A 20797-nucleotide genomic window follows, 5' to 3' on the forward strand; every position below is an offset into this window, starting at 1 on the left:
TCTCCCCATTCGTTTCGTTTCATCCCGATTCCCAGCACTTGTACAAAACGGTAATGAATGTGAATGCGACTGTGTCTGTGTGGCAGCGGGGAGTGTTTGTGTGTTTGGTTGGTTTCCACTGTGATCAAGTTTAACAGGATCAGAGGCCTCAGCCGCATGAAAACCTGCTGCATTACAAATATACACAAAGTTCTGCTTTAAACTGGACACCTGAGAGTGTGTGTGTGTGTGTGTGCGCGTGTGCGTGCAGTGAACGAGCTTTCAGCAGGAGGCCCGTGGACTTCACTGACGGCCACCGTCTGCATCTACACGCTGCTCAAGTTCCTACAAGGAGGAGGTGCAGGTATGTGTACGTTATGTACGAAGGTGGATCAATAAGTTCAGAGAGTGTTCCTGAACGCAGCACAGCGATGCACGCGGAGCAGCAGGAAGCAACGACCTTCATGAGGACGTATTCAGAGTTCAACATAGTCACTGAGTTCCACACGTTAACGTGACCGCTGGTACGAGAACGTTAGTGATTTCACCGCGGACCTGAAACTGGAGCAGAGGAACATCAGATTTTGGGCAACAAAAATCTTTAACATGCCCACTTACAGCTGAGTGTTCCTGAGCCCATGCAGTCATTTCCACTACAGAATCATGGCAGCAGAGCCCGAAGATCATCGTCATTCAATATTGTTTTGGGACGTCTTCCCTTTGCTTCATCGCCGTAGACTTTCTGAAGACTTTCGAGGGTCTCTGTTGACCATTTACAGAGTTTGACCCCAAAATCTGATGTTCCTCTGCTCCAGTTTCAGGTCCAGCGGTGACATCACAAATGTTCACGTACCAGGGGTCACGTTAACGCGTGTTGAACTCTGAATACTTCCTCATGAAGGTCGTTGCTTCCTGCTGCTCCGTTTGCATCGCTGTGCTGCGTTCAGAAACACTCTCTGAACTCTCAAATGTGTAAATATATATGTCAAATTGAAGCTCTTTTGACGTTTCTTTCCCTGCAGGTACGTCCGGTTTCATCAGCAACCTTCGTCAGTTTCTGTGGATCAAAGTGCAGCAGTTCACCAGCCGAGGCGTTCAGGTACCCGTCGTCTGTCTTCTTCTGCGCGTTGTTTTGAGCCCGTCGTGGTGTGATGGCCTCTCTCTCTGTCCTTCCCCCCTCCGCTCTTCAGGTGCGTTTGTTTTCCCACCTGCACGGCCTGTCGCTGCGCTGGCACCTGGAGAGGCACACCGGCGACGTGCTGAGGAGCATCGACCGCGGCACCTCCTCCATCAACAGCCTGCTGAGGTGGGACGGAAAGGAGGCGTCACCGCGGTAACCGTGGCTGCACGATGCAGCGGGGCGACGGGTAACCCGCGACTGTCCTTTTGTCTCCTAGCTACATCCTGTTCAGCATCATCCCCACCGTCTGCGACATCTTCATCGCCATCATCTACTTCGTGTCCTACTTCAGCGTCTGGTTCGGACTCATCGTCTTCACCTGCATGCTCCTCTACCTCAGTGAGTCGCTTCCTGATTATCCAGCCTTTTAAAAAAATGTTTTTTTTATTAAGAATCGCTGCTTAGAAATAAATTGTGGTTATTAAACAACTCACGTTATAATCAGGGAAAGACCCTGGTTGGGGTTAGCACAAGTTGCTAAAGTTACAGACCTTCAGTCGTCATGGTTACAATAATAAAAGAACAGTCGTGGTTAAAAAAAAAAAAAAAAAAGACGACGTTGACCGTCAGTTCTAGTGTTTTGTTGACCCATCCTTCCACCCCAACCTCCGCCATATGAAACCTGAAGCTCTATAACTACGTAACTTTGTATTTTAATTGGAGGAGTTGAACCTCTGGTGGCACTCGGTGGTATTGCAGCTTAAGACGCTTCTGCATTGGAACCATTTTTCAGACCCGGAAGCTACGAACACTTTTACATACAGTCTGTGTAGGGCACACTGATTGATTGATTGATTGATTGATTGATTGATTGATTGATTGATTGATTGATTGATTGATTGATTGATTGTGATTGATTGATTGATCGCCCGACTGACTGACCAGCCTGTTCCCCACCTGCAGCCTGCACCATCCTGATCACAGAGTGGAGGACCAAATACAGGAGAGAGATGAACAATCAAGACAACAACGCCAAGTCCAGAGCCGTCGACTCCCTGCTCAACTTCGAGACGGTATAAAAACGTTCGCTGCGCGTCTGTTGCTATGACGACACGACACGACACGGAAATCTTATTTTATTCCCGTCACGGCATCCTGTATGAACCGTACGTCACTTTACAGGAAGTCTGCATTTACAGAGCGTTGCTGTTAGTTTACATCGTTCATATGTTCAGTGACACAAACACATCACACTTAGATGCCAATTTATTAGGGACGCCTGGCTCGAACTGACGCAGCAGTTATTGGAGAAATCGTTCCGTCGTGAAGGCTGTGAATGTTCGTTGTTTGGTTTTCACTGCTTGGTTGAACATTTTGCAAACTGCCTTTCACTTCCTGTTTCTCACAGGTGAAATATTTCAACGCTGAAGATTACGAGGTCCAGTGCTTCGAGGAGGCCATTCTCAAATATCAGGTGGGATCGCGTGGCTGTCGGCTGGAGAATAAAATCCCTCCTTATCATAACATTCGCACAGTTCAGTCTCCCGTACGTTTAACTTCTTGGTTTTGTGTGCTGCTTGTGTTTGTGCAGCAGTGTGAGTGGAAGAGCTCGGCGTCGCTCGCTCTGCTGAATCAAACCCAGAACGTCATCATTGGGTCAGGACTGCTCGCCGGGTCGCTGCTCTGCGCCTACCTGGTCTCCGAGGGACGATTCCAGGTGTCACATTTATTTCATGTTAATAAGTCAATGACTGTTGCGTTCAGAGAAAATCAATTAGCAGCTTTTAGTTATTGTCTAATGGGACGTAATGTGAAAGTACACGCACATACAGCCAGCGTCGGAGGAGCAGAGAGGACGGGGCGGTCGCATCGAACTGTCGCCGTGGAAACGGGGGTTTGAGTTTGTGAGAAAGCGACGTGGATTTCTTAAAAAAAACAAAAAAACAAACAAACCTGAAACAAGTATTTTTTTTTTTCTCAAACTAATCGCATAGTTTTTGACGGCTAAATCCAGGACACGCGTGACTCTGACAACAGTGTCCTCTAGTGGGCCGACGGGTGCGTTGCGCCGTGTCTCTTCTGTCCTGCAGGTTGGAGACTACGTCCTGTTTGGTACCTACATCATCCAGCTGTACACTCCTCTCAACTGGTTCGGTACCTACTACAGGTGAGACGCACACTTCAGGGGCTGAATGAATTCAAAACCGGCTCCTCATATGTTCAAATTAAGTCAGACGCGTGTTTCCATGTGACGTGACGTCTGTACAAGAAAGTTAACGTGATCAAAGCCGTCATTCAATATTGTTTTGGGGTGTTTTCCCTTTGCTTCATCGCTGTAAACTTTCTGAAGACTTTCAAGGTCTTCAGAAAAAAAAAAATCACAATTGTTTTCAAAGGTTTCTAAATTCTTCTAAATATTTCCAGATTTGACGGAAATCTGGTGGCTTTGAATCTAAAAAAAACAACAATCCATTTCTACCGCTGCAGTGGAAACACTTGTGCATCTCGTGTGTGTGTGTGTGTGTGTGTGTGTGTGTGTGTGTGTGTGTGTGTGTGTGTGTGTGTGTGTGTGTGTGTGTGTGTGTGTGTGTGTGTGTGTGTGTGTCTGCAGGCTGATTCAGAGTGCCTTTGTGGACATGGAGAACATGCTGGTGCTGCTGACAGAGCAGAAGGAGGTGAGTCTCAAAATTTACAGCTTCGGGTGTGGAGGTGGTTGCTGTAAGGGAGGGCAGGGGCGGGGCGGCGGCGGGGGGAGGGTGGTGGTGGGGGGGGGGGGGGTTGTAGTTGCTCCATATTCAGTCGATCTCGCAACAGACTGTTAGATTGCGACCAGCGGGTTGGACGCCCCCCTAAAGGCCACAGAAACTTCACGAGGAGTTTGTGATGAGGTTCTTCAGTGATGAGTCACGCCCTGACTTTGACTTTAATCCCACAGTGTTTCTCAACTGTTCATTTACTCATTTCCGGATTATCATGTTAAATATTTATGTAATTTGTATGTGTTTATTTGTAACACATTTTTTCGACAATTATTATCAATTGGAAATACGTTTAAATAATATTTCTGAATTATTGTAAATTATATTAAAAAAAATTTTTTCCTGATCTTATTAATAATCAGCATGAAAAGTAACAGACTGCCATTAGAAATGCAGTAAAACAAGATAAAAAGTTAAATTAGTTTCTATATGACAGAACATCATGTCGATCACAGAGTTGTGTAATCAGAAGAAAATATAAATGAAGTGTAAGAATTACAGATGAGTAGATGATGAGAACTTGACTCTTTTTTATTGTTGACTTCTGATCAGTCAGTCGGCTTCAGTGCTGCTCGGAAAAAGACTCGCGCAGCCAGAGGTCAGCGGATTAGGAGGTCAACAAGTGTTTGTGTGTGACTGTGCGTATTAGTGCACATACTAAAACACAAAGTCTGTGTGTGTGTGTGTGTGTGTGTGTGTGTGTGTGTGTGTGTGTGTGTGTGTGTGTGTGTGTGTGTGTGTGTGTGTGTGTGTGTGTGTGTGTGTGTGTGTGTGTTTCGGTGGGAAAGGGCGTCCTCCGGCTGCCTCACTAAAGGCTCCTACATTCACAGGCCCTTGATATGTTAAACAGCCACATGAATGTAGACAAAAGCATTAGAGCACCTTAAAAACACAGCGGCCCTTTTCTTTGGCTTGGGAAGCTGCAGGCGAGGAGGAGGAAGAGGAGGAGGGAAGAGGGAGGAGGAGGAGGAGGAGGAGGTCAGGAAGGAGAGAGGGATCCTTTTTTTTTAGACAGCGATCAAACTTGTTAAGTTTTAAAAAGGGAAATGAGAAAATGAAGGGATGAAGATTTAAGGGAAGAACTCCGTAAACTGGAGGAAGAGGAATGAGGTGAACAAAGAGGTAAAAGGAAAGAAAAATAACAAACTGCACCATTAAACTTCTGAAGTTTCCTCCACACCCCCAACCGCTGCGCTATAGATCGACCTCCAGAGGTGTCCCACAGGGATCTATACTTAGACCACTGCTGTTTGCATCTTATTCATCATCTGCCCTCCTTATGAGGAGATGCATCTATTTATTATTAACATCGACTTATTATTAACTGCACAAAACAGTAAGCTGCTTCCAAACTCACTCATTTAATTTGACACAAAATGGACATCCACAGACTGGATGTAAAAGTGTTCGTAGCTTCCGGCTCTGTAAAATGACTCCGATGCAGAAGTGTCTTAAGCTGCAGTACCACCGAGTGCCACTAGAGGTCGGCTCCAAAAAGCCTCTGGCTCCATAGACTCCCATTCAACTTCTCTCATCGAATACAAAGTCAGTAAAATGTCTCAAAAATACCTGTTTTTGGGGGCATGTCTGTTTGATTGACAGGCCTGTGGTGCAGTCAGGTTACAACTATCGGTGGGCGGGACGTAGTATCGTCAGGTTTCCAATCAGATCAGTCAGATCCACCGTTGGCTCCTCCCCCAGCTTGTCCAAATATGGTCACTTCCTGCTCCGAACTACCAAAAGATGGTGACGTACAGAATCTGAACTGGAGGCTTCGTAACGTTCACAAACCAACAGTCGATTTCGCACCATTTAGCCATCGGCTTGAAAGACATACGACGGCCAAATCCCAATCGGCGCCCTGAAGCCAAAGCATCAAACCGTTACAGACTTGAGTTCAGATTAGAGTTTTTCTTTTATCGGGCTCATATTTCCGGCAATAAATTAAAACGAAGGAACGTCATTTCCACGCTGCTATCACTTCTCATGTGCTCCTTGTTTTTTTCCCCTCTCCTCCTCCTCTCAGGTTCAGGATGCTGAGCATGCAGATGACTTGCACCTCTCAGCAGGTCAGGTGGAGTTTGACAGAGTCACTTTCAGCTACGTGTCTGGGTGCGTAGCCAACACAAGATCTGTTGATGGTTTTTATATCATTCGATTTTAATTCAGTTGTTCATAAAAACAAAGACTTAAAATGGCCAACAGAGTGTTTTTCTGCTTTTCTGTGGAGGCTGGTTAAATAACGATCTTCGTCCCTGAGAATCAGAGTCATAAGTTGCCGGATTTTATGGCACGCAATCAGCATCGTTAGCATCCTGTAGTTCATCCACTCTTCCCTAATGTAGCTTGGATGAGTGTTGAAATATATCGGACACACATTCAGTCAGTATAACATCCTGATCGGTGTTCCCATGGCTTTTATTTTGAAAGACAAGAAGCCACTTCCTCTGTAGGATCACACCTGGTTGCCGTCACCTGACATCAGGAGGAATTTGGTGAAAAACTGGCCAACTTTTAGAAGCCAGTTCGGAGAAATATTTATTTTGTTTTTTTGGTCCTGCTTGATTTTTTTTGACTCCACAAACTTTTTTTTTTTTTTCTGCCAGAATTAAAAACACGAACTTGAAATAAACAAGGTTGATTTGATCCTGACTTTTTGTACATGTGTTTGCATGCAGCATTGAGGTCCTCCGGGATGTGACCTTTACAGTGGAGGCAGGAAAGACCGTCGCTTTGGTACGTCTTTCTATGTTCACATCATCTCTCAAGTCCTTTTTTAAATGAGTCACTATTACCGGTTTAAAAAGATAAACTTGACAGTTTTAGTTTTTATTTTCATTAGATTTCTGTCTCCACCACAGACAGTATATAAAAGTGTTCGCAGCTTCCAGGTCTGAAAAATGAGGCCGATGCAGAAGTGCCTTAAGCTGCAATACCACCGATTGCCACGAGAGGTCGGCTCCAAAAAAAAGCCTCTGGCTCCATAGACCCCCATTCAACTTCTCTCATCAAATACAAAGTCTGATGGTTGGACGTATTTAGATGCTTCAGTACTCAAACAATAGAAAAACATTCTCCATCACTAGTAATTCATTAAAAACACTTAATTTTGAAGCTATGAGTTTTTTTTAAATTTTTTTATGTAGTTTGAACCTTTATTTTGACGCTGCTGTATGTCGTAAACACTCAGTGAGAGTTGGTCCGTGCAGGTTGGCCCGTCTGGATCCGGGAAAAGCACCATCCTGCGTCTGCTGTTCAGATTCTACGACCCTCAGAGCGGCTGCATCCGAATCGACGGGCAGGACGTCTCCACGGTAACCGCACAGAGGAAAACGCACCTCTGAATCAGCAGACACACGCGTGGCTTTATATTTTCATAAACTTAATGTTAATGGTCGTAGCCTTTAACATTGAGCAGCATCATCGCTACTTCAGCCTAAACACGCTAACATTACACGTTAACTGCTACAGCAGCCTCAGTAAGCACCTGTTTACTGCTAGATCAGCATAAATAACGTTAGCAGCTGCATGAACCCAGATCAACTAATATTAACTGCTATATCAGCCTAAATAAGCTGTCGGTTACATTGGGCAGTTAGCGGGTTAAAATCACAACTAACCTCTGTATGAGAAATAGTGTGGTTGAACCCTTTCTAATTCAGTGATGTGTAAAACATGTCTGTATGAGTCAGGCTGGAGTTTAAAACTGCCGACTCGGCGTGTTTTAACAGCTGAGTCAGCACTTTTAAACTTACAGGAGGTTTGCGTTGTTCATACGAACGACTTCTTCTCCTCATCAGAGTTTGACGGTTTTTAAAGAAACTTTATTGAAATGTTTTTTGACCAAACACACGTTTACTCCTCAACTAACAACCAAATCAATCACCTGAAGGAGCCGGCGTCACGTCCATTTCTTCTTCTCTTCCTGCTCACGTGTCTCAATTACACTGCCCGTTTCATCGCTCTTCAGTCTGGTCTTTATCTCTGTCGTTCACTTTTTACTGCTGTTTCCATCCTCCTCCCTTCCTCTGTCACACACACACACACACACACACACACACACACACACACACACACACACACACACACACACACACACACACACACACACACACACACACACACACACACACACACACACACACACACACACACACACACACACACACACACACACACACAGCTGGCCTGAGCTCCAGTCACACTGTGAATAAATCATAGTAAAAGGTTTCTGAATAATGCATCAACGAGTCCAGACACCAGATGTGTGTGTGTGTGTGTGTGACAGTCCATTTATTGTCTCTTTGAAGTAACTCTGTTTATGATTTTCCAAAAGTCTCAAACAACAACTTAACAACAAACACACACACACACACAAACACCTGCTCGTTCTGGTCATGATGATGCTCATTTTTAATTTCACCGCAGGAGGATTGTTAAATCAACACGCACGTCCACACATGTGAGCGTCTCTTTAATGAGATTCAGACTGTTTATCAATGTGTTGGGTTTTTTTGAGGAGGAAGAGGAAGAGGAGGAGGAGGAGGAGGTGGAGATGGTAAAATTCCTCAGGCTTAACTCTGTTGTTGTGTTGGGTTACATCCACAGTCTGTACATAAAAGTGTTCGTAGCTTCCAGGTCTGCAAAATGAGGCCGATGCAGAAGTGCCTTAAACTGCAATACCACCGAGTGCCACTAGAGGTCGGCTCCAAAATGCCTCCGGCTCCATAGACTCCCATTCAACTTCTCTCATCAAATACAAAGTCAATAAAATGTCTCCAGCAGTTATCTCGGTGTTGTTAGCTAAAGTCACTCCTTCTTATTAGTTTTCTGGAGGTCCATCTGAAAATAATCCCTCATTCATTAGAAAATAAGCTAAAAAAAAACAACCTGTTTTTGATGGCGTGTCTGTTTGATTGACAACCATCAGTGATGTCATCGTTGGTTTGTGAACGTTATGAAGCCTCCAGTTCAGATTCTGTCCGTCACCATCTTTGCACCATCGGAGCAGTTTAGAGCAGGAAGTGACCATATTTGGACGAGCTGGGGGAGGAGCCAGCGGTGGATCTGACTGGAAACCTGACGACACTACATCCCGCCCACCGATAGCTGTAACCTGACTGCACCACAGGACTGTCAATCAAACAGACACCAAAAACAATAAGTCTTCTCAACTGTAAATAATGTAAAGTTGTTTTAATGATTTCTACAAACCCGCAGGTTCTGGTCTTACAGTGGGTTCGGCGCCGGATTATTTGCATCCCTGAGTCCTGTGGTTCTGTTTCACATGTGTGTTTTACTGCGTCCGACACATTCATGCTTCATCAGGCAACAGCGTGGACGCCGCTCAGACTCTCAGACCTCGGGGGATGTTTTTATTCCGTCTGGCCGGGCCGGTGTTGCATGTGGACGCCACATGTGGTGAAGCTCCGATGACTCGGCAGGCCAACGCCTGAACGATGGCGTGACTCATCTGTTTGTCCTTTATTAGTGAGGTTTTTTGTTGTTTTTTTAGATTTTTAATGTTTATAAACAGCAGTTTGAATTTAGTTGCTGCTAAGGCGTGTTGGTGCTGCTGTCCCGCCCACTTTATCCACTTTACAGCATTTATCAAGGTGAACGGACCTTCTGAGGGTTGAGTGTAATTATCTGTTTTTTAACTTTGGTTTATTTGTTGTTGGGTATTTTTTTTTTAGCAAAATTAACTGTTGTTAGCTGGTTGTTAGCATTGTTAGCTTTTTGTTAACTTGAGTTCAGCTGGTTTTAGCGAAATTATCTGTTTGTTAGCTGTTTGTCAGACTGTCAACACTGAGGTCTTCTGGGACCTTCTGAGGCTTCTGAAGAGGAAAACACTCGCTGCAAACCACCTGAACTGTGGCGCCATGGCAACAGGCTTCTCCAGCCCCACAACACGTCAAGTTTTTTGCCCGTTTTAAACGTGCTGTGAGTGGGCGAGTGGAACAATATCTGTTCCTGAAAAATCCGAAGGAAAGGGAGAAGGCTGAAAACCGATATTTGACGACGGTGATCTTCGGGCTCTCAGGCGGCACCGCTTTAAAAACAGATTGGAAATCATTGCATGGGCTCAGGAACACCTGGCTGTAAATGTTGAAGATCTTTATTCCCTAAAATCTGATGTTTCTCTGCTCAAGTTTCAGTTGCATAAAGAATCGCAGACACACCCGGACCACTGCGCAAGAAAAACGTGTGGAACTCATACCACAATGTTTCCTTCTTCGTTCCTCACTTGATTTTTCTATGAGATGCCTTAATAAAAAACCTCGTCTGACGCCTTCCCGTCCCTCCAACATGTGCTGGTAACCCTCCTCGATCAGAAACAGATGCTCCATCATGTTGCTCCTCGGCGGAATAAATACCAAAAGCAAAGATCAAATTAGGGGAAAGTGAGTGATTACCAGCCAAACCGAGCCGGTGCAGGAAATTTGTATTGTGGTTGTGAAGAGAAGCTTTTCCACAGGAAAGTCTCAGAGCGCTGCGCACCAACCGGAGATTATTTCTGGAGCGATCCAGAGCCAAAGACGTTTCTACTCGAACAGAGTAAACACATGACGACTGATTCGCTGATCGTTTAAACAGCTCAGAAACAACAGATCAAATCAGGAAGTGTGACATCTCTTCACCACCTGTTGGGTTTCCAGCTCGTTCGTTCGTATTGATGCTGCAGAGCTCCGGTCAGACATGATGTTCAGCTTCTTTATGGGGCGTTAACATTAATTCCATACAGCAGTCGTAGTTTCTGGAAATAAAACACGGAGGGGAGGCGACATGAAGTGCAAAAATAAACCAGAAATTAAGGAGAGCGTTGGATTTACGGACGGTAAAAGCAAAAGAATGAAGGATGTAAAGATAAATACAAGCAGCTCCTGCCCCGTTATCAATATGAAGATATCGATCAGTGGAGCTTTAAAGGTCCCATATTTTACACTTTTCCTGTGTTTTATTTTCATTCATTATTTGATTCCCATCAGAAGACATTTTTGTAGTTTTAAGAACCAGCATGCATCTCGGTATCGTTTTCCATCTCCTCTCCGCTGCAACAATGGACTATCTGTGTCTTTAAGTCCTGTTGATATAAGAGACCCTCCCTCTCTTCTGATTGGCTGACTTTTCTTGAGTGACACACGGCCCGGCACGACCGCAGGTTTTCTTCCGTTCTGCATCTTGTTAGCTCCACGACAGAACGACCGCTCCGTGTTTTCTTCCCCGAAAACAAAAGTTGGACTCAGCGAGATCGCACCAAGTGTGATGATGTGACGTCGGCGTGAGTTTATGACATCACAAACCTGCAGAAGTCTGAACGTTACAGCTGCTGAATACGAGCTGTGTATTTCTTCCTACACTTTGTTGCAACACTTTCACAGGATTTACAGCTGCTTTCTAAAAAAAAAAAAGAAAAAAAAAGAAACCTGAATTCATAGAATACGGGACCTTTAAATCACTGCAGCGCTGACACGCAGCTCGAGTCAATGTTTTACATTTCATACAATTTAAGATGTTGCTGCCAACACTCTAAAATGATGGGTTTTCTTGTATATATTTTGCTGATATTTTCCTGTTCAAAACACGTGCGCTGTCCTGTCATCGGCCTCAGTATGAAATATTAGTAACATGAAATACAAACGAGGCTCCGAGGTGTACACAGGAAGCGACGAAGACTCAGACGCTCGGCTTGGTGTATAAAAATGTAGATTCAGCCCTGAAACACACAGAAGATAAACATGTATGTTCTCTAAAAATAAATGTAAAAAAAAACATCACATGAGGCCAAATAAAGAGTGAAATAAATCAAATGTGGAGAAGAAAAAGGAGGCGACCGGGTAAAAGCAGATGTGAGAAGGCTGCAGAGACGAAGAGATGTGTGTGTGTGTGTGTGTGTGTGTGTGTGTGTGTGTGTGTGTGTGTGTGTGTGTGTGTGTGTGTGTGTGTGTGTGTGTGTGTGTGTGTGTGTGCGCGCGCTGTCTGTGACCTGGGGCAGCATGCATTATATAGTGTAGGATGAATTAAGCCATGCAACATTCATGCAGATGTATGATGTGTGTGTGTGTGTGTGTGTGTGTGTGTGTGTGTGTGTGTGTGTGTGTGTGTGTGTGTGTGTGTGTGTGTGTGTGTGTGTGTGTGTGTGTGTGTGTGTGTGTGACAGAAAGCAGAGAGAGAGTTCCACCCAGTTCAACAGAAGCATGTAATAAGTTTATTATGTGAACATCTCACCAACTGAGACGTGATTTTTAATTCCACAGGTTCGACATGTACACATGATGAAGACTTAAAGGGTTGTTCCGCTTTATTTCAGAGTGACTGTGTTTCCCCATGAATTCATCAAAAACCGATTCCTGGTTAGTTGGAAAGCTGCGAGGAGGTGGAGAATTGAAGTTAACCCGACCCACTGAGACACGGCAGGTTGAAATAAAGTGGAATCATCCATTAATTCGTCCCGCCAGGAAATTGCGATCGCAATAATTAATGCAAATTGAAGTAATTATCCACAATATTTGCAGCAGTTTGCAATTTTGCCAACATTTTCCCCCAAAAAACGTGGTGAACAGAAGCTCTGCTGAAAGTATGACATCATTAAGTCAGATTCAAAATAATACTGACTGTATTGCCAAAAATAAGTGTTCATTTCCAATCAGCGAGGCTCCGCCCCCTTCTCCTCGCACCATCAAAACAAACCGCTGCTAGCTAACCGCAACAACAGGAAGTGATGGGGGTTTTGGGAAATGTAGTCTTATGATGGAACGAGGAACATGTTAAATTAGTTTTCTCCACTTCCAGCTGGAAGAGACTGAACTTTGTTTTAGTGTTGAATGAATGTGATTTAAAAAGCATTTAAAGCTCTTATTTTAACAGCAGATGCAGAAAGCTGCTTCAAAATAAAAATGTCTGATCAAAGCGACGCCTTCAGAGTCGGTTCCCAACGCATGTAGTTCCGTAAAATGTCCACATGTTTCTGACAGATCGATCTCCCCCTCCTTTCAAGGTGCGTCAGACGTCTCTGAGGTCGTACATCGGCGTGGTTCCCCAGGACACCGTCTTGTTCAACGACACCATCGGCAACAACATCCGCTACAGCCGAGTCACGGCCAGCAGCTGTGAGATGGAGAGAGCGGCCAGAGCTGCCGACATCCACAACCGCATCCTAGAGCTGCCTCAGGGTCAGGCTCTCTGTGTGTGTGTGTGTGTGTGTGTGTGTGTGTGTGTGTGTGTGTGTGTGTGTGTGTGTGTGTGTGTGTGTGTGTGTGTGTGTGTGTGTGTGTGTGCGTGTGTGCGCGTGTGCGTGTGTTGAGGATGTGTTGAGGATGATGTCATTGTTTCCCAGCAGGTTACGACACCGAGGTGGGCGAGCGGGGTCTGAAGCTCAGTGGGGGGGAGAAGCAGAGAGTCGCGATCGCTCGAACAATCTTGAAGGCGCCTCGGATCATCCTGCTGGACGAGGTGAGGACATGAAGATCCTCTTCAACTCCCCGAGAGCTCCGAACGCAGAGCGGTTATAAAAGTGTTCGCAGCTTCTGAAAAATGTGTCCGATGCAGAAGTGCCTTAAACTGCAATACCACCGAGTGCCACTAGAGGTCGGCTCCAAAAAGCCTCCGGCTCCATAGTCTCCTATTCAACTTCTCTCATCAAATACAAAGTGAATAAAATGTCTCCAGCAGTTATCTTGGTGTTGTTAGCTAAAGTCACTCCTTCTTATTAGTTTTCTGGAGGTCCATCTGAAAATAATCCCTCATTCATTAGAAAATAAGCTTCAAAAAGACCTGTTTTAGGGGGCGTGTCTGTTTGAGCTATCGGTAGGCGGGACGTAGTACAGTTAGGCTTCCAATCAGATCGGTCACATCCACCGCTGGCTCCTCCCCCAGCTCGTCCAAATATGGTCACTTCCTGCTCCAAACCGCTCCGAACTAGCAAAGTTGGTGACGGACAGAATCCGAACTGGAGGCTTCATAACGTTCCCAAACCAACGGGTGACGTCACTGCTGGTTGCTGATTGGCTCCAACACACACTGAACCGCTAAGAGACATAGTGAACACCTGACAGGTTAAAACAGCAGCACGTGCACCTGTTCATGGCTCCTCAATAACTTTCAACACAAACCTAATAACACAATGACAACAACATTTTGGAAAGTGTGACACATCTTCAACATCAATCCTGATTTCATTTGTCCGTGTCACTTCCTATTCTCTCCCTGACACACTGTGTTTTTGCCCCGCAGGCCACATCTTCCCTTGACACCCAGACCGAGAGCAACATCCAGGCTTCACTGGCCGAGGTCTGCAGCAACCGGACGACCGTGGTGGTCGCACACAGGTGAGCGTTAACGAGAGGTTCGAACGTCATCTGAGACAGAGACAGGCTAGAAGCTGGTGTTTTACGATCTAGGAGGTCTCTTGTTTAAACCACAGACTGGATATATAAGTGTTCGTAGCTTCTGGCTCTGAAAATTTAGGCCGATGTAGAAGTGACTTAAGCTGCAGTACCACCGAGTGCCACTAGAGGTCGGCTCCAACAGACTCCCAATGAAAAAGCATCAAGTTCTCTCCTGAAATACAAAATGTTTCAGTAAATGTTTTGAGTCATCATGGTGTCGTTATATAAACTCCTTCTAATTAGTGTTTCCTTCTGGAAATAATTCATCATTCATGAGAAGTTAGGACTCAAACTCAGATATGTTTGGGGGCGGAGCTGTTTGATTGACAAGCCTGTGATGCAGTCAGACATCAACCATCAGTGACGTCACCCGTTGGTTTGTGAACGTTATGAATTCTCCAGTTCAGATTCTGTCCGTCACCATCTTTAAAAACCTGCCGTCTGATATATTAACAACACTTCCTCTATGTTGGTAAATAGTTGGACATTTGTAGAACATGTTTGGTTTCTAATTCAGGGTTTTATATGAATTAGCTCCATATTAGTGCACCTGAAGTTTAATCCAGAAGCCAGATTTAATCAGCAAACTTCATGCACACTAACAGAGTCAGAGCATCGGACCCCGTCGTCTCGTCTAGAAATGGTTCGATGAACGTTCAGCTGTCGAGCGGGCCGTCAGTCTGAGCTCAGAGACGTGCAGGTGTTCCAGGTGGAAGTCTGGTCGCGGTGCGTTTCAGGCGGATTAACGGCGGTGACACGGGATCAACCCGAAGAGGAAAAAAAACAACAAAACAAACATGAGAGGAGAGAACGGGATTAGACGCAACACAAAGAGAGGGATGGAAAGATTACCTTAAAGCTGATTGGACGATACGAGGTGATGACAGGTCGACAAAAGTGAGAGGTGCAGATGTCTGATTTAAAAAGAGCCGCGTGGAGACTTTTTTTCGACGCGATATTGAGCCGTAATCTTCCAACAAATTGATCCAGCAGCTTCTTAATCCTCCGACGGCAGCGGCAGATGGAGTCTGCTGCCGGGATCAGGACTGTTTATGGACCCGAAGCCCAAATGAAATTAAAACACATACACACACACACACACACACACACACACACACACACACACAATCACCACAGTCGAAGGCCGAGCTGAAATCACCTTTTCATCAAATTCACTTATAGGATGGAGGATTTTTAATTTTTTTTACCCTTTTCCTGAAGGTACAAGAAAACCATCAATATGTCACCTTGTTATTCGCAATAAACCGACATAAAAAGATGGATAAATATTTAGTAATTACACCTGAGAGAGGCCTCTTTAAGCTTTCATTGATTTAACCTGGATACGTTCAAAAAAAAAAAAAAAAAAAAAAGATTATTGCGTTCATTTCCTGTTGATTACTCGTAATCCCGTGCGGGTCTATAAACCTCAATTTCTTCAGGAAGTAATCAGACCTCTTCAGTTTCTGCGCATTTTATTGTTGATTTAACCGTCGTGAGATAAAACCAATCAGCAACCATCAGTGATGTCATCATTGGTTTGTGAACGTTATGAAGTCTCCAGTTCAGATTCTGTCCGTCACCATCTTTGCTAGTTCGGAGTGGTTTGGAGCAGGAAGTGACCATATTTGGACGAGCTGGGGGAGGAGCCAGCGGTGGATCTGACTGATCTGATTGAAAACCTGACGATACTACGTCCCGCCCACCGATAGCTGTAACCTGACTGCACCACAGACCTGTCAATCAAACAGAGAGATGGCTTTTTTAAGCTTATTTTCTAATGAATGAGGGATTATTTTCAGATGGACCTCCAGAAAACTAATAAGAAGGAGTGACTTTAGCTAACAACACCGAGATAACTGCTGGAGACATTTTATTCACTTTGTATTTGAATGTATGAGAGAAGTTGAATAGGAGTCTATGGAGCCGGAGGCTTTTTGGAGCCGACATCTAGTGGCACTCGGTGGTATTGCAGCTTAAGGCACTTCTGCATCGGCCTCATTTATCAGAACCGGAAGCTACGAACACTTTTATTTGTAGGTTTAACTCTTGACTTGTTACTACGAGGTCTTTTTACCGTGAATTAGTGCCACAAACATTCACACGAGGCCTTCAAACTCACCACGAGCTGATGTGACTTCATCCTCCATTGCGTTCACGGATTAAAATTTCTGCTGAAGCTAACCTTAAAACCAGGATGTGAATCGTCGACCCTGAGTGTCCTTTCTGCCCGTAAACACGCTGGGTGATTTCTTCTCGCTGACAAAGCCTCAATGAGCGCAGAGGGAAAAAAAAAGAAAAAAAAAACCTCTGACGTCTGCAGTCTCTGGGGAAAGATATTTCTACCTGTGACCGAGGGTTTCTATCAAATATTGAAGGTGGCCGTCCAAAGATAGCCGTGATGACATTAAAGCAGAGTGGTGCTTCTGCTGGAGCTTAAAGTGACACTCAGCAGTTCGGAGAGGCGGCAGAGCTCCGTCGCCGTGGCGACACGTCCTCATCGCTCCCTCAGATTCACACCTTCTAATTCCTTCATGAAGTCACAGCAGGTGTCCGTGGGGGACATTTCATCTGTGCACATCAGGAACCGACTCTTTGGATTCCTCTTTGGGTCACATGACCCGGTCCGGTCCAGTCCGGTACAGTCCGGTGTGGAGCCATTTACATCACTGGGTGTGGCTTTAATCAGACTCTCATCAGAGAGCGGCCATTTATAATAACGTGAATAATTTACGAGCAAGTTCATGCAGAGTTCTCCAATCCGGAGCGACACGCTCGGCTGTTTGTGTGTGTGCGTCAGCAGTGAAGTGTGTTTTAGTTCTTTACAGAGTATTTTTAATTTCATTAAAACTTGAGGAATAATGGGTAACACTTCATTAAAAAGGTGCATTCATTTACTGTTAATATTACTTTAATAAGATTCTAAACACAGTTAACTACTGTGTTTAGAATCTTTTATTAAATGTGTCCATGTTTAGTAAGGTTTTAATTTATACACTTTTTATTTAGTACACAGAGTCTATAAACAGAAGTAAATTCAGTAATAAGCATCAACCACCAGTTAATTAACTCATTAATAAGCATTAAGTAACTGTTAACATGTCTCTTAATAACATTTATTAAAGATTTAAATGTTAATTTATGTACTAACTAATTTTTGTATCTGGTTGATAAAGATAATAAATAAAGACGATATATTGAAGTAAATGATTGTATGATAGAGTATCAGGGCCACAATAAGGAAAAAAAAAAAACAAGAGGAGGAGGATTATTTTCAAATTTTGCCAAAATGTCAATAAAAAAGTTGATATTTTATTTATGGATTATGATTCTCCGAGACGCGTCGTGTGTGGACAAACTTCAGAATCACGTTCAGTAACATAAACGCAGTTTTCGGTAAAAAAAAGTTTCAGGACTTTGAACAGATCGTTTCTAAAATGTCGTCTGTTCAGAAAGAGGAACACCAACTTGGACGACGTGGCCGTGTTCGGGCGCACCGAAACAACTGGAAACAGACCGATGTGATGGTATCCATGGTTACGCCCGTCGCAACAGATATCCAGACGAGCTTCATCTTATTATCAACATTTGCACTTTATTCGTGATATTTCTTCTTTATTTACGAAATGCAAAAGAAAAAAAAAAGATCTTCCTCCTCTATTTTTTATTTTTTTGTCCTCAGCGTGTTGCTGATATCCGTCGTACTGATTGATCCTCTTCGTTTGGAGAAAACGGTTTATTTTTATTTGTTTAAATGTGATCATTTGCCGTCGTGTTTGTCGTAAACGGCTCCAGAATAACGTCTGTGTGACGCTGCAGGTTGTCCACCGTCATCGCCGCCGACCAGATCCTGGTGCTTCACAGCGGGCGGATCGCAGAGAGAGGAAGGTGAGGCAGGTCACCGGGTGTGTGTGTGTGTGTGTGTGTGTGTGTGTGTGTGTGTGTGTGTGTGTGTGTGTGTGTGTGTGTGTGTGTGTGTGTGTGTGTGTGTGTGTGCGTGCGTGCGTGTGCGCGCGCGTGTGTGTGTTACACCTGAACGACCGTGTGTGTCCTAAGTGCCTGCAAAATTGTTATCTGGAGATCCAATCCTCAGAGTGTGTGTGTGTGTGTGTGTGTGTGTGTGTGTGTGTGTGTGTGTGTGTGTGTGTGTGTGTGTGTGTGTGTGTGTGTGTGTGTGTGTGATGCAGTTAAACCTTCTGGTATCTTTCTCAGCCCCCAGAGGCACACACACACACACACACACACACACACACACACACACACACACACACACACACACACACACACACACACACACACACACACACACGCCCGCCCTTTGATATCGGAGCTGGCTGTGATATCGATGGGAGCCCACTGTCCGTCGCTCCCTGCAGGCGTGCATAGCGACCTGAAGACGTTCATCTTTTGATTGACAGTGTGGTGTAAACACAGCTCACCTCCGGTGTCAGAATCCACCCGGCGTCCTTTCACAGAGCGTGGGAGCGTATCAGGAAACTGAGACGGGAAGAGTCCTCATCCCGTCCACTGACATCAACATGGCTTTCATTTTGTCATCTTATTATTATTTAGCGTCACTGATCACAGGTGACCTTTTCCCCTTCGGATCTCGTCTCTGGGCAGGTGGTCCGTCAGGAGGCTGATAGATATCCACACAGCTGCTGTCACTTCCCTTTAACTTCTCACTGGTTCTCTCTACTGGAGAACAACGTCTCTACACCACTGAGTTACTATTGGAGAATTTATATTGATCCGGTTAACTGATGTGGATTGTTTGGATTCTGTCGTTTACACGGGAGTAAAAAAATTAGGCTGATGCAGAAGTGCCTTCAGCTGTAATACCACCGAGTGCCACCAGAGGTCGGCTCCAAAAAGCCTTCAGCTCCATAGACTCCCATTCAACTTCTCTCATCAAATACAAAGTCAATAAAATGTCTCCAGCAGTTATCTCGGTGTTGTTAAGCTAAAGTCACTCCTTCTTATTAGTTTTCTGGACGTCCATCTGAAAATAATCCCTCATTCATTAGAAAATAAGCTTCAAAAAGACCTGTTTTTTGGGGGCGTGTCTGTTTGATTGACAGGCCTGTGGTGCAGTCAGGTTACAGCTATCAGTGGGCGGGACGTAGTATCGTCAGGTTTCCAATCAGATCTGTCAGATTCACCGCTGGCTCCTTCCCCAGCCCTCTCTCTCTACGTCCTCTCTCTCTACGTCCTCTCTCTCTAAGTCCTCTCTATCTAAGTCCTCTCTATCTACGTCCTCTCTATCTACGTCCCCTCTCTCTACGTCCTCTCTATCTACGTCCTCTCTCTCTACGTCCTCTCTATCTACGTCCTCTCTATCTACGTCCCCTCTATCTACGTCCTCTCTCTCTACGTCCTCTCTATATACGTCCCCTCTCTCCTCTCGTCTGCTGGTTCAGACACTGACAGACTTGTGGTTTTTATTAATTCATAGTAAAGTTGCTTGAAGTCTGCAGAAGGATTCCAGACAGCTCAACTTTGTTCTTAAAGCAGCGCCAGTGTCACAAGACATTATCGGTGACCCACCTGCTCCTCCGCACAGGGTTTTGTCTCATCCCAAATGGGACTTGATCCTCCATTTTTCTCTTCTCAAAAGTTAAATAAGTCAGTTTTTATATTTAAATGTTTTTTTTTTTGGTCTTTTGAGATGCCATCGTTAAAACCAGACATTCAAGTGTCTGTAGAAACAGGTGTGTTCAAGTTTAATGATAATTCATAAAGTACAAAGTCAAAGAGAAGATAGAAATGTTTCCTGAATGATGAAGTTCATCTTCTCCTCTTCATCTCATCATCTCCTCTTCATCTCCTCTTTATCTTCTTCATCTTCTCTTCTTCATCTTCATCATCTCCTCTTCATCATCGCCTCTTTATCTTCTTCTATCTTCTCCTCCTCCTCTTCATCATCGCCTCTTTATCTTCTTCTATCTTCTCCTCCTCCTCTTCCCCTCCTCTCTCGGTTCTGTCCAGACACGAGGAGCTGCTGGTCCGAGGAGGTCTGTACGCAGCCATGTGGAGGAAACAGCAGAAAAGTCTCGACACAAAAACAAACACCAAAACTTTGACTCAAGACGACACATGATGGTTTCAAATATGATTTTTTGTTTTTTTTAATTTTAAATTTCAGGAACAATATTAAAACTCCAACGCAGGATTTTCCCGTCAGCTGCTGATGTTCATACAACGACCACAGAAATTACAACTGTTACCGTTCAATGTCAAAAATAATAAATCAGTCACATCAACATATATTTTTTTTAAAAACACACTGCTGTGCGCAAAATGTGCACACACACACACACACACACACACACACACACACACACACACACACACACACACACACACACACACACACACACACACACACACACACACACACACACACACAGCCACTATGTTGGTCTGAACAAGATAATGTCCACTGCTACATTAGCCTAAACAGGCTAATGTTGCGTGTGGAGCCGATGCAGCTGTCTCAGGTCGCCAACAGTGACAGGAACTGTTCAGGAACCGTTGATGTTGTGTTTTAT

At 44.6% G+C, this 20797-nt stretch overlaps 1 protein-coding gene across 1 annotated transcript; it reads left to right on the forward strand.

Annotated features, from left to right (window-relative positions):
• Positions 1-1400: 1400 nt before the first annotated feature.
• On the forward strand, positions 1401-20581 carry LOC138633917 (ATP-binding cassette sub-family B member 6-like). The gene is made up of 14 exons (XM_069720448.1): positions 1401-1498; positions 2063-2172; positions 2508-2573; positions 2691-2816; positions 3190-3266; positions 3711-3774; positions 5885-5970; positions 6537-6594; positions 7068-7172; positions 12857-13031; positions 13199-13311; positions 14092-14186; positions 18066-18134; positions 20235-20581. Exons 1-14 carry the CDS (start codon positions 1483-1485, stop codon positions 20344-20346), a joined length of 1272 nt encoding a protein of 423 aa, XP_069576549.1. The 5' UTR covers positions 1401-1482; the 3' UTR covers positions 20347-20581.
• The last annotated feature ends 216 nt before the right edge of the window (positions 20582-20797 follow it).

The sequence above is a fragment of the Brachyistius frenatus genome, unplaced genomic scaffold, assembly GCF_029030835.1.
Source record: "Brachyistius frenatus isolate BFR_SWC_R1_liver_20210118 unplaced genomic scaffold, ASM2903083v1 Contig_241, whole genome shotgun sequence".
Classification (NCBI taxonomy): Eukaryota; Metazoa; Chordata; class Actinopteri; family Embiotocidae; genus Brachyistius; species Brachyistius frenatus.

Excerpts from the sequence above, each read along its gene's own strand:
- LOC138633917 (XM_069720448.1), top strand. Across the intron at positions 2,574-2,690 it reads AGGCCATTCTCAAATATCAG|CAGTGTGAGTGGAAGAGCTC; the intron begins GTGGGATCGCGT and ends GTGTTTGTGCAG. Across the intron at positions 14,187-18,065 it reads ACCGTGGTGGTCGCACACAG|GTTGTCCACCGTCATCGCCG; the intron begins GTGAGCGTTAAC and ends GTGACGCTGCAG.